At 32.3% G+C, this 14,813-nt stretch overlaps 1 protein-coding gene across 3 annotated transcripts in view; it reads right to left on the bottom strand.

Moving 5' to 3' along the window:
- The window catches only part of LOC140441299 (anillin-like), a 43,462-nt gene that overhangs the window by 918 nt on the left and 27,731 nt on the right, over nucleotides 1-14,813 (bottom strand). For all 3 annotated transcript variants that reach the window (XM_072531927.1, XM_072531928.1, XM_072531929.1), the window contains exons 3-4: nucleotides 13,136-13,436; nucleotides 8,312-8,646 (exon numbers count right to left, since the gene is read on the bottom strand). In XM_072531927.1, coding sequence (XP_072388028.1) covers nucleotides 8,312-8,646; nucleotides 13,136-13,436 — 636 coding nt within the window. The remainder of the gene's footprint in view (nucleotides 1-8,311; nucleotides 8,647-13,135; nucleotides 13,437-14,813) is intronic.

Here is a 14,813-nt window from a genome sequence, read left to right as displayed (position 1 = left end):
AGCGGAGGTACAGAGGACGATATTCGTATGAGGATACGAAAAGCTCAACAAGCATTCAGCATGCTCAACCCTGTTTGGAGATCTGGCAAGTATACTACAAGGACAAAGATCCGCATATACCAGTCAAATGTCATGTCTATTCTACTCTACGGATGTGAAACCTGGAAAGTGACAAAAACCTTACAGATAAACTGCAGGTCTTTATTAATAAATGTCTATGACGCATTGTTCGTATTTTCTGGTCTAACATCATCAGAAACGAAGATCTACTACACCTGACCGAACAAAAAAGGGTATAACATTAAATAAGGTCCAGAAACTGGGGTTGGATTGGTCACACAATCAGAAAAAATAATTCCAGTATTGCAAAAATTGTCCTAGAGTGGAATCCAAAAGGAAAAAGAAAAAAAGGTCGCCCAGTACAAACTTGGAGAAGATCCATCATGGACGAGATAAGTGGCCAAGGAAAGTCTTTACTTTATTTATCTTTACTTTATTTATTGCAGCGCGGAACAGTTCAGTGGTAGTCGTGTTATACCACTTTCGTAAATTTTGAAGCCAGGAAATGCGTCTTCTTCCCGGTCCTCTCTTACCATTTACTTATATATTTACTTTATATATTATTAATAATATTAATTATTAAGTATGAAATGTAGGATTTTTCTGATTATTTTATTTCAATCTTAAATGGGAATTATACTACATAAATAGGTATGACCTGTTGACTTTCAGATCTAAAGATGTTATCAAAAAGGTATTATATATATTGCGTCAAACTGCAGATCTTCTGGGTAAACTTAATTCAAGGACACCGAGTCAATGGTTCTGGAGGTCAAATGTCTTGAATTAAGTCTCAATAATGGTAACAAGAAATGCCGATAACCATGTTAAACCAAAACTTTGAGAAATGCCCACAGCTTTCACAATCGAAAAACGGGATGTGGTACTCCGGGAGTGACTGAGGGAGAATAAAGTCTACGCACAAAGCGATGGTTTTTAATTTAATTTAAATTAATTTAATTTATTTCAATTCAATTCAGTTCAATTAAATTCAGTTCAAATTCCATTCAATTCGATTCCATTCGATTTAGTTTTCTTCACTTCGATTCCATTCGATTTTGTTCTATTTCATTCGACTCCATTCGGCTCCGTTCGATTCAATTCTATTCCATTCGATTCCATTCGATCACTCAAACCCATCAGTTCCATTTGATTCCATTCGACTGTATTAGATTGCATTCGATTCCATTCTATTCGATTCGCTTCGATTAGATTCGATTCCATTCGATTCGATTTCATTCGATGAAATTCCATTCGATTTCTTTCGATTCGATTTCATTCGATTCGATTCCATGCGATTCAATTCCATTAGATTTTATTCGATTCGATACCATTAGATTTATTTTGATTCTATTCGATTTCACTCGATTAGATTCCATTCGATTAGATTACATTCGATTCCAATGATTCGATTACTTTCGAATCGATTTTATTCGCATTCGATTCGATATATTTCGATTTTCGACTAACGAAATTTGGACATTTTGGTTAGAGGATTTAAAAAAAAAAATTTGGGCGGTATTAACCACCATGTCCTACTAAGCATAGGTAAAATGATACACAAGTAAATGACTAGAAGAACAGTATTGTCTATAGCAGTTGCTATTGACTGTAGCAGTTGCTCTAGTCAGTAAATATTACTACCATCTTGCCTTTTTACTAAAAAAATGTATTAGTAGTATATTATTTAAAACTACTATAGACCATTATTTTCAAGTTTTAAACTAATGTTTTCCAAAAATATTAAGTGCCAAATTTCGAATCCTTCAAAATCATTAATTATCCAGCAGTTAAAATTGGAAATATTAAAGAAATAAAACCTAGATAACGTTTAATGTACAATTTATATAAATAATTACGCACCTCGAAAAAGTCTAGGGATATTTTTATAGCAAGATAAATATGTAGCATTGAAAGGTGTGAATATACATATAACAAAATTTGTTTAAAATAAAAAGAAATACTAGAGTACTATCCATAAATAGTAAAAAACAACATTTTTTAGTTACTACAAAAATCTCAATATTTGAAAAAATTAAATTTAATATAAAGTATGATCTTCTAGTTGTTTAAGGAGTAGTTCCTTCTTAAGCATATTCCACACATGATCTATTGGATTTTTACGAAATACATAAAAATAGGTACGCGCAACCACAAATACTACGGCCATGTGATATAGAAAACGACGTCATCGAAGCAGTTAACGAATTTGTATACCTGGCAACGCTCGTCAATACTGAAAATGACACTACCGCAGAGATAAACCGCAGAATTTGCACGGCTAATAGATGCTATTTTGGGCTTAATCTCCTTTTTAAATCTACAGTTATATCAAGAAATACAAAAGTAAAACTCTACAAAACAATAATACGCCCAGTCCTAACATATGGTTCAGAAACCTGGACTTAACAAAAAGCAATGAAAACATGTTAGGATGCTTCGCAAGAAAAATACTAATTCGAATCTATGGAGCGGTAAATGAAAATGGTGTCTGGAGAAGACGATACAACTTCGAACTCTATAGAATATATCAGGAACCAGATATCGTAAAACACATTAAGATAGGACGTCTGAGGTGGGTAGGCCATGTAATGCGGATGGAGCAAACCGACCCAGCTAGACAAACGCTCCTTCATAGACCTATTGGTCAAAGAAGAAGAGGAAGACCCAGAACAAGATTCCTAGATAACATAGATCAAGATATGAGAAATATGGAAATACGTGCTTGGCGGAGGAAGGCGAAGGATAGGGACGACTGGAAAAAATTCTTGGGGAGGCTAGGACCCACACAGGGTTGTAAAGCCAAAATGATGATGATCTATTGGATTGAGATCCATCTGGAGTAGCATTATCATGCATCGGGTATGAATTTTGGTAAAAGAGTCACCAAATGAAAAATAGATTAAAGAATGGTATCAAGGTACTGCCTTTTAGGAAGTAATTTGGTAAAACGAGATTGTTTCTGCTACCATCCTTATCTCTCTCTATACCGTTATTGTATCAAATGCGTATGTGTAAACACTCTGGACACGTTTTACGCCTGTCACGTTTCCAGATCATCTCCACACTCTTATCCGACGAGAATCTCAAGAAACCCCCAATTTGAAGTTATTTATTCCAATAATTTTCAACAATAATTTAAACTAGACAGATGGACAGACTACTTTCGACATAATAAACTACCAACTCCTAAATTACAGAGAACCAGATCTGACTAAACGACCTCAAGAAATGAGATCAACCATCTTAGTACCTCTCTTCAAAAAAGGACACAAATGGAGCTTGGAAAATTACATAGGAATTAATTTAACATTAACATTAACACCAAAATTAACAACCAAAGTGACAACAAATAAACTGAATAAAATTATAACACTAGCAGAAGAACAACAAGGTCTTAGGCCAGGAAGATTATGCACCGACGCTATATTTATAACGAGGCAAGTGCAAGATACGTAATACTACTCTCTCAAAGTGAAGTGAAGATGATTTACAACGTATGCTACACCAATTTAATATAACCGCCAGAAAATTTAACATGTTAATTTCCCGTAAAAAGACAAAATGCATGGTTACAACAGCAAATTTACTAAGATCTAAACTGGAGCTAGAAGGTCAGATAATAGAACAAGTGATGGATTTTAAATATCTAGGCATCACATTATCTAGCTACGGAGATCTACGAAAACAGAAGTGGAAGATCAAGTGAATAGAGCAAACAGAGCCGTAGGTTGCCTGAATGAAACAATATGGAAAAATAAAAATATCGGGAAATAAATAAAAGGCAGAATTTACAAAACCGCCATTAGACCAATAATAATTACATACGCGGCAGAAGCAAGATCTGACACAGAGAAGACAAAAAGAAAAAACAAATATGAATGAAAACACTTGAAATAACAATACACGAAACACACAAAAAATTGCTGGTAAAGCACTATGGGACAGAGCTAAAAGTACAGATATACAACATAGATGCAAGGTGGAGAACATCAAGCACTGGGTAATAAATAGAAGAGTAGAATGGAACGGTCATATAAACGAATGACAACAAACAGAATAGTAAAGACGGCAAGAGACGGCTCCCCAATAGGAAGACGATCAGTAGGAAGACCACGAAAACGATGGAGCAACAACTTATTGAAAGCACATTGAAAAACGGACAGTCATGTCTACATAAAAAGAAGAAGAAATTTAAAATTTTTGATCTCACTCGAATCTCACAGTGCGATTACATCTGGAAAGAGGTAAGAACCTAAGTGGTTTCCCAATATGGATACTTGCTTATGCAAACGATTTCTTACACTATCTGTGCCTATAATTTTATCATGTATCACCTACACTTCCCGTCATATAAAACTGGTACACTTTTTTTTCCCAATGTAAACCTGTCTTCAGACTGGACACAATGGTCCGTGAATCAATTCGTTGTTGCCATCACAGATAACGAAATTGCACAAAATCTAAATATATAAAAAATAACGTTCAAAAATGTACAAAGTTTTTAGATAGGTATTATTTTTATCATTAACAACAAAAAACCGTATCTAATAAATTTAATAACCAGAGATAGGGTTTGAGCTAATATCCAAAATGTTTGAAGGATCTTTAAACCTAGGGAACTTTATTGGCACAGGGAACATTGGAATGCATATACTGTAATTTTATACTTCAATTACCTACCGAACACGAGTTGTATTTTGTGTCAATAAGTTTAGTAACAGGCAAACTACCAAAATTAAATCATTATTTATTACGTGAACGATAAATATGAAAAACTTACAATATACTTTATCCTACGTATTATAAACTATAAAATATCCGGGACAAAAAAAAAAACGCTTTTCAAAACGTTACAGTTACAATCCAATATCTCACTGTAATGTTTTATTATAATAATTTAGTTATGTCTAGATTGATTATCTATCATTATTTTTGAATTGAAATATTTTCATAAATTATAATAAAACACAAATCAATGTGTGGGTACTTAATTGAGATTATGGAAAATTACAATAGTAATAGGAGAATTTTTTAGGATGCATGTTTAAATAAATGTGACTGACTGATAGAGAATGTTCGATAATGTTTTAGTTTTTAGTATGCTCAAAACTGGCGGTCTGTCGCACAGCCCTGCTTTTAGCTGGTTTCATATATTTTCGTTGAACTGCCAACAGTGCCCTAGAAATTAGAATGACACATGTGACAAGACCAACTTACACAACTTAAAAAACACGGTTTTTGGTTATAATAGTTGTACCAGTTTTTTATGACGCGAACGGTACCAGGTGTAAGTTGATAACCAATTCAGATGACACAATTATTAGTTGCTTTTTGGCGGCTAAAACTAAAAAATCCATCTTGAGTCCTCATTTTGGATGTTGCTTGAACGAATATTTCTGGATGAAGTATATGAGATTCTCATGGGTCAGTTTGAAAAAAACCTACACCTGTATCTCGTCTAAAATTAAATAAAGTCGTTTCACGATAAAACACATATTTTTAACGCAACGCTTTCTATCTTTAATATTGATCCTTCGGAGGGAGTATAGTGGTCGTCTGATTGTATAGTCTATTTCGATAGATTTCTGTCTCTGTCATTTTTAATAATTCGTGCATTGGCTTTTTCAGATTCAATCCATCTTGCAATCCCCCACGGCTTCGGGCGGTGAGTTGGTAAGTGGTAGGGCACCATTTTTTTCCTGAGATTTAAAATCGGCCTCGAAGATTTAGGGATAAGGTATAAGGTTAGGGAAGCACAAGTAGGGCAAACACCCCATTAAATATACACAGCTATACGCCCTAGTGGTACAAAAATCATTAAAGTTGAAATGGGAATACGCTGGACATGTAGCTAGGAGCGATCTAAACCAATGGCACAGATCAATTTTAACCTGGAGACCATACCAACACAAAAGACCCAGAGGCAGACCTCCTATGAGATGGACAGATGATCTGAAAAGGACTGCCGGGAAAAATTGGCTACAAGTAGCGTACAATAAAAAACAATGGAAAGGAAGACTTGAAGAGGCTTATGTTCAGATGTGGACGTGAATGGCTAGACGAAGAAGAAGAAGAAGACGCCCTAGTGAATCAATTATGGCAATGCTCAATACTAAAATCTATTTCGGAGTAAGTTCTCCGATCGAATCTCCAGGGTGGACAGTTTTGAGTTTACCAAAAGATAATAAATTGAAGAGCAGAAAGAATATCCAGATCTGCACATGTAATGTAAAAACCTTATACAAAGTAGGAAAAATCCATAATGCAATACAGGAGATGAAGAGAATGCATATTGAAATAATGTGAATAGCAGAAATGAGATGGCTAGATTCTAGAAAACACAAGTGGAAGATCACAAATTACACTACTCGGAAAAAAGTGATAGACCACATAAATATGGAGATGGAGTAATCGTCTAAGGTTGCCAAATACGTTAGTAACTTTACACCAATATCAGAGAGAGTAATGTAACCACCAGTACAAGCCAAAAATATAGACCGACTCAATATAAACGTCAAGAAGACAAAGCTCATGATAATTAGCAAGAAAAAGATAACAGAGGGCAAATCTATGTCAACAACAACGCAGTAGAAAGAGTGACGCACTACACTACAACTATATCGGCACCATAATAAATGAAGAATGAAATGACAGAGACCAAGAAGAGAGAACAAGAAGAACATCGGAAAAGCTAGATCCACCTTCAACCCGATGGAAGCCCTTTTCAAGAACCTCTCTCTTGGTATAAAAGTAAGAATGCTGCGATTTTCTTCACTTTTCATTTTTCGGATGTTGAATCGTGGACCTTGAATGAAGATATGTACAGAAGATTGGAAGAATTTGAGATGTGGCTATATCGGAGAATAGTTAAGATCCTGTGGACTCACCGAGTCGCAAATGAGGAGGTCCTCAGAAGAATAAAAAAACCGAGACCACCATCAAATCTCGAAAGCTATAATAGAATTCATAACGTTCTTCTTCAACAGAACATTCCAGCTCCATCTTTATCCTATGGCATCCTAACATATTTCTCCTTTTTGATTACCTAAGGGTTCAAGATTTGCCTCCGTATGTCAGTATTGCGAATTTTAAATAGTTGACAAATCTCATGTAGGTATAGAGATTTCCATATGTCGATTCTTGCTAGATCACATCTACGTTTTAGCTCCTCCTGTAATGTCACTGTGTTTATGATCAATGATCCCGGATATAAATATAAATTTACAACGTCGGACTGATCACTCTTGGTTATTGGTGGATGTTTGTTGTGTTGCCTATTCACTATCGCGATTTTGTCTTCGGAGTGTTTAACTACATACCAAATATTTGACTCTCATTTTCAACTAGTCGAATGAGGCCAATCAGGTCTTTTGACTATTTGCATGAAGGGCTGCATCATCCTCAAAATGTACGTTGTTTATTTTTAGGTAATTTATTGAGATGTCCTTTTTAATCAGTCAAGCGGTATACTCATATATGTTCCCCATCGTCCTATATATATATATATATATATATATATATATATATATATATATATATATATATATATATATATATATATATATATATAACTTTAAATAATTATGGAGAATGTATACCCTTGTTCTTGAGTGGAATTGACGCACTTGAATGTGGGTCAAAAATTTTATTTATCAGTGGTAACTTATGTATATCTGAGTAATAAGAGAAATAAGTGGTTGTATATTTCTTTTAGTATCCGCTTTTCTTCTCGTTTGTTTTTGGGTTTCGATTATATAATCATTTACCCAGTACATGTAAGGTTATGCTCGTCTTGCTCTAGGCAATGCACAACCAGGGATAAATTTCTACTTCTGTTTACTTTACTGCTAATTGACAACAGGGTGATTCTAAAAGATCAGCTTTTCCATTTGTTTATCTTCTTCATTTAAGGTTACTGTTTACTGCTAATTGAGAACTGTATCCGCTTTTAGTGATGACATTTGACTAAATGCACATACTAAACATTAAATGGCATTTTCCGCTTTTTTAATTATTACTTGATAAAATGGTCATTATTATATTTTGATTATTTATTAAGTAATAAAAATACATATAGCGAAGTGTTATAGTAATAAAAAATAGTTTAAGCAATCACCTAAATTTATTTTACGATATTACAAAAATACCTTATGACTTTTTCATTGTGTAAGAATGTAAAAATATAATGTTGACTGTCTATAATGAAAGACAGTCAACCAATGTTTCGTTATTTTTAATTTAGACCTACCTTGCCTGTATCCCTATTTTCAACAGCTAAAGAATAAACTCTAATGTCAACTTCAAAGTTAGAATGTAATTCAGAGAACTTATACTCCTTCGAAATATGTATCGAGTTCTTCACTTCTCTCAATATATCACTAGATAAGACAGTTTTTCCACATTTTATAATTAATAAAAAGTATTCTTCACAATCCTGAGGTTTTTCGTCATATGGCTTTGGTTTTAAGTTAAGTGCAAAGTCAGAAAATATTATTTCTCCTATACATCTGAAGTCAGCTGCAAATGAGCTCGTGTCGCTTTCCATTATACTTATTTCTTTTATGAGAGCTTCCTTTGCGATAGCTGTAATTAAAAACAAATTCAAAATGGTTGTCTTACAACAGATATACAGGGATGAGTGCCTTAAGAACCGGCAAAATAACGCAAAAGATAGAAAACATAATACTTTGTGAAATAAAAAGAGATGAAAGTAGTAGAGGTGAGAAATTATCGATATAAACCTATAATTTACTTTACATTACATTAGAATTATCGAAAATTTCCCACCTTTGAACGTTAGCTTATGAGCTGATTCACTTCAGTCATAGTAATACGTATCACGTAATGTAAGTAAAAACAGTTTAAGTAGGAGTATTTTTTTATTCAAAATTAAACTATTGATCAATAATAAACTATGATTTGAGACGTCGCATACACTCTTCTCAATACAGAATTATCATAGCTTGTTATTCTGTATTCGTCAACAGAATTAATTATCAAATTACTACTAATTAAATTGTTTATTTACATTTGCTTTATTGCCTTCAATCAGTTTTTACTTTATGCGAAATTTAAAAAATGTTAATGTTCGACGTCATACTTGTAATATTATGACTGAAGTCAACTAGCTTATAAGCTAACGTCTAAAGGTGGGAAACTATCGATAGTCCTAATGTAATGTAATGTAAATTAGAGGTTTCTATCGATAATTTCCCATATCTACTACTTTCATCTCTTTTTATTTCACAACGTATTATGTTTTCTATCTTGCCAGTTCTTAAGGCACTCATCACTGTATACAGATATATATATATATATATATATATATATATATATATATATATATATATATATATATATATATATATATATATATATAAATATATATATATATATATATATATATATATATATATATATATATATATACAGTATAGGTAAAAGTTTATGGTCGGTATGGACTTTATGTGAGATGGAGTGAGAAACACCTGTTTAAAAAGAGAGAGGTATATTAGGTCCGCCCTTTAAATCGCCGAACATGCAATGGATATAATAAAAAAGTTCAACGTTGCCAAACTTATTGGTTTTATTTGACCTGTTGTCTTTTTAGCATTTGAACAACGTTCTAAGATACTCAAATTTGGTCGAAATGGATTTAAAAGGCAGCTTACTGTTTTTTATTGGGAATATGCCACAATTTTACTTTACAATAAGTGTAATATAACATTTTGATTTTCACTTCGGAAATCGTTTTATATAAATGATATTTATTAATGTTTCGTATTTTAAGTACGATTTCCGAATTAAAAATCTAAACATCAAAATAAGCTTATTTTAAAGTCACATTGTGCCTTATTCCCAATAAAAATAATACACCGCATATGACGCCGCAATAAAAAACCTTCATACAAAATAATTTGGCAACGTCTCGTCTCCCGTGGTCAAAGCAGCGAATCAAAGTTGGGACAGAGGTAACGAGTAGAGGTGGGTCGTTGACGTTTTTATCGTAAACGTACTTACATTTACATTACACGTTATTATTAAATCGCGAATCGTCTAAATTGACATTTAAAAACATAAGTTTTTCTACTTTACTTCTTGTTAACCGTGTTCTTCTTTTATTTAAAATTCACCATTGTAATGGACTCTCGATACAAGTGTACGTTTAGATGAGTCATGTCCAATTAATTGATCAAAAATACACCATGGACTTAAGTCATCTTTATCGGTTTCTTTTTCTTGTACTGGTTGATTTTCAATAGTACAATCTTCCTGTTCTTTAATTATAGAAGTAACCAGCTTCTTAACTCTTTCTTTTGTTTTTTTACCTTCATTTTTATCAGAAAATCTCTGCACTTTAAATCGTGAATCCATAAATGTACATAATGACAATGTGCGACTCTGTTCTATCCCTCTAAATCTTTTTGCTAAACCCGATATTAGTAATTGTACGACGTCGGATACTATGGATGTAAGGTTACCGTTTGCTAAAATTTTATTGCAAGATTCTTGCAGGCAGCGTACCATAACAATCACTGAACTACCCTTCAAGTATTTTTGGCCACTCATTGTACTTGTTATTTCTTTAAAAGGCCGTAAAATTTGGGAAAGTTGAGAACAAATAATCCAGTCTTCATTATTTAGATTTGGTCTAAGTCTAAGTCTGTATTAACTAATACCAATGTGGAACGGATTGCCTCTTCTAAGTCGGTCATTCTTTTTAACATGTAATAGGTGAAGTTCTATCTAGTTTCCACGTCTTGGATTGGTTGTTTGGGAACTTTGTTATGTTGTAATTGATACTTTAAAAGACTTTCTGAAGATAAAGGTACTTTTTTTAAAATGTGTTTTTTGCCGAATTGTCGAAAAAAAAGACTTTTTATTTTATCTATTTGTACACGACAGCATTTAAGTGCGTCCTCCACCAATAAATTTAACGTATGAGCAAAACAATTTAAATGTTTTCATTCCAAAACATCTTTAATAGCTTTGACCATATTTGAGGCATTATCAGTTACTGCAAAATTTACTTTTCGTTTTAGACCCCACCGATTAATAATTTCACTAATTTCAAAAGCGATGTTTTCTGAATTATGATTTCCAGAAAAATGGCAGGAGCCTAATAAAACCGTTTTAAATTCTAAATTTTCGGTTAAATATTGTCCTGTTAATGCGATGTAACTCTCAGTTACTCCAGATATCCAGAGGTCATTAGTAATACAGATATTTTCTACTTCTTTAACAACTTGTGATCTAATAATTTGCTCAGTTTTGATATAACATTTCTGAAGTAATGAACCTGACAAAGTTTTTCTTGTTGGCGGTTTATATCCAGGAATCCAAATTATATACAAATCTACATATTCTAGTAATTTGGTAATCTACAGTATGTATACGCAACTAGCATTTAATTGTGTCTGTGCTAATATAAAAAACTTTTTAACATCACACGGACTTTTATATTACGTGTCTTCAAAGAATCCTGCAATTTTGAGGGCTCAAGCGCGATCTAAGGAAGACGCAAACGTTGTAAAGTGCCGCAAAATACAGTAAAGTTCAGTGCAATTTTCGGCCAAAAGAAAATCGACTTATTGAGGTGAGTTTTGCTTAAAACTCCTTAATAATTAGCTTTGTTGTTTTAATGTAACAATTGTTGTATTTTTGTAATAATTGATCCAAAAGTATAATTTGTTCAAAAAAAACACAGAAGTTAAAACACTTCACACTTGTATTGTGGTATAAAAACATATAGTTAAAACTTTATAAAAAGTGTCGTCAAAAATTTATATACTGGCATAACGTTCTCGATCTGAACAGATCATCCTCAGTGCCTTATGTAATTGTAGCTAACAATAAAGTTAAATGTGTGACCTCCTATATGGGTTTACATCATTCCGAATGTTACATTTGGTTTAAGTTGTGACTCTAGGTCGATGACAATGGATCATTTGATCATAGATCGAAAACGTTATGCCAGTATATAAACTTTTGACGACACTTTTTATAAAGTTTTAACTATATGTTTTTATACCACAATACAAGTGTAAAGTGTTTTAACTTCTGTGTTTTTTTTTTAACGATGGTATACAGCCAACTACGGGGTTTTTCCCATTAATTTTATATAATTTGTTCATTTATTGTGATCAATTACTGTATTTTTGTTATATTGTAGTAAATTTGGATATAATTTTAAAGTAAATGTGACTACAATTATGACGACCCTACTACTTAATAAAGTTATACTTTATGGTGCAAAAAACCTTAATAAGTTTAAAGAGAAAATTAAATTGTGCGATATAATTAAAGGGCAGACGGCACATAAATCGTTTAAAACGGAGACGTATAAAAAATACGCCGGGGCACAAATCGAAAGATTACCCTGATAAAGTCAAAGGAATGAAATATCTTAACTACAAAAAGATTGGACATATTAAACATAAATGTCAAAATTTCACGTTTTATGTCAAATGTCAAACTTTAATTAAATGTCACATAAGTGTATCTTTTCGAGTATCTGTAGGCCAATAAACTAAAGAAGCATGTCTCGTTTTGTCAGATATTTAATGTCATATAAATATCACTTTTTACGTCAAATGTCACATGTCAGATGAATAACATATAAATGTCAATTTATCACCTTTTATGTCAAATGTCAATTAAATATCGCATTTATGTCACTTACTGTGTCAAATATCACATAAATACAAATGTCAAATCTCGATTAAATGTTAACGTCAAATGTTACATAAATGGAATAAATGTCACTTGGATGTAACCTTTAATGCCAAATGTTCATTCATATGTCACTCGATTAAATGTTGGTAATGACGTGCAACGATAATTGTTTTGCATTTACAACAGTGGTGACGACGGGTTTGTTCCTGATGCCTTATGGGCAATGCCAGTGGTTGGCTGTATACCGTACTTTAAAAAACTTACATAGAAGTAATAACTTCTAATATATAATGGTATATTTAATTAAAAATATAATTTAAAATTTATCCATTTGTAATCCTTTTGGATTAGAGAGAAGGGATATTCAGTTTTTTACTTGATGTAAATTTATACTTACTAGCAACTAGAAGAATCTTTTCTGCTTCAATCCTCTCCTTTCCAACAATAAATTGTTTTGATGCTTTACAATATTTGAGGGCTTTGGTTATTTGGAATATGGTAGAGTGCTGTTGGAATAACTCTTGTTTATACTGCTCAATTATGGAATCTGTACTTCCGTTTTCACTGCAATCTTCTGACAATACATCATGCGACTTTTTTCGTTTTAGTTTTCGTTTCATAGAATCATTTGTGGAGAGTAAAGATGAAATATGCGATGTTCCAACACTTTCGTCACAGTGTTGTGTATTTACGGTAGCCTAAAATTATAAAATAATTCTAAATAATCCTATGATAAATACTAGGGTCAGTAGAATAAAAACGTAAAAACTAAGTGTGGAAACCACTTACGGAATAAAATCGTTTGTGTCCTTAAATATTGATAGTAGAAATAGTAGATAGTAGAAAATTGAAATATGTATTTAGCTAATTTAAAATAGCATTATTTAAAGTGTGATAAATTAATAATTTCAAAAGTTTATGTATTTAATGCCTTAACGAAAATTATACATAGTTTCAAAATTCCATCTTGAATTATTCATAATAGACCCTACATACATGATATACTTTTTGAGATAAGGTTGTTAAGTAGCTTCTAAAAACATAAAAATATACTAGGTGTTTTATTAAAAATAAAGATGATGGACTATGCTAGACTTGCGTGAAATATCTATTACTGAAATTTATGTTTAATAAAATGCCCACGTTTGAGTTTAAAAGTTCACGTGTCCCAGCGTTTTTCATAATTTTCATAGATTTCCACACTTTATAATTTCAAAATTTTACTCTGTATTATTTATAATAGAACCTACATGATACAGTTTGTTGAGATCAGGTTGTTAAGCAGCTTTTTATAAAAATATACAAGGTGTTCCATTAAAAATAAAGCTTATGGACTACGCTAAGCTTGCATGTATCAGACTTTGGATTTAAATTTATGTTTAAAAAGCCCACATTTATATAAAAGTCGACGGATCTCAGCGTTTTCTATAATTAGTATATAAACAAATAAATTAATAAATAGTTTTATTCCATAAGTGGTTTCTTCTTTCAGAACCCTGCCCGATTATCGAACGTTGGCGATCATATTGGCATTAATAACTTTGGGTGCGGCAACTCAAAACAGATTAGCGGATGTCTCTTGATACCACTCTCGGATATTTCGGAGCCAGGATGTTCTTCTTCGTCCTGGCCCGCTTCTTCCGGCGATCTAGCCCTGAATTATGAGGTGTAGAAGCTTATACCTTTTTCTGGATGTTTCATCACATGACAGAAATATTGTAACTCTCGAATTGTTTGTGGTTTCCACACTGCATAAAAATAATTCAATATTTCTTAAAAGCATTTATTGTGTATTATGATAGTATATACATTACAATAAATTAATTTGTGCTTAAATACGATTTAAAAAAATTTGGAAAATTAGAGGTTTTCTTGACTTTGTTGAAAAATGACATGTCAAAATATATGACTTATGTATGATAGTACAACTGTTTAGTGTATTATATACTGCAGTGGTCAGAGATTAAAATGCCACTGAACCTGTAAAAATCATACGAACAAAGAGATTTAATTGAAAGAACTCATATCGCAGCATAACGAGCGTGTTTCTTACGTAAATATATGAAAAACAGAAA

Source organism: Diabrotica undecimpunctata, chromosome 5 (genome assembly GCF_040954645.1).
Source record: "Diabrotica undecimpunctata isolate CICGRU chromosome 5, icDiaUnde3, whole genome shotgun sequence".
In the NCBI taxonomy this organism is placed as follows: Eukaryota; Metazoa; Arthropoda; class Insecta; order Coleoptera; family Chrysomelidae; genus Diabrotica; species Diabrotica undecimpunctata.
This window is presented reverse-complemented; position numbering and strand designations above follow the sequence as displayed.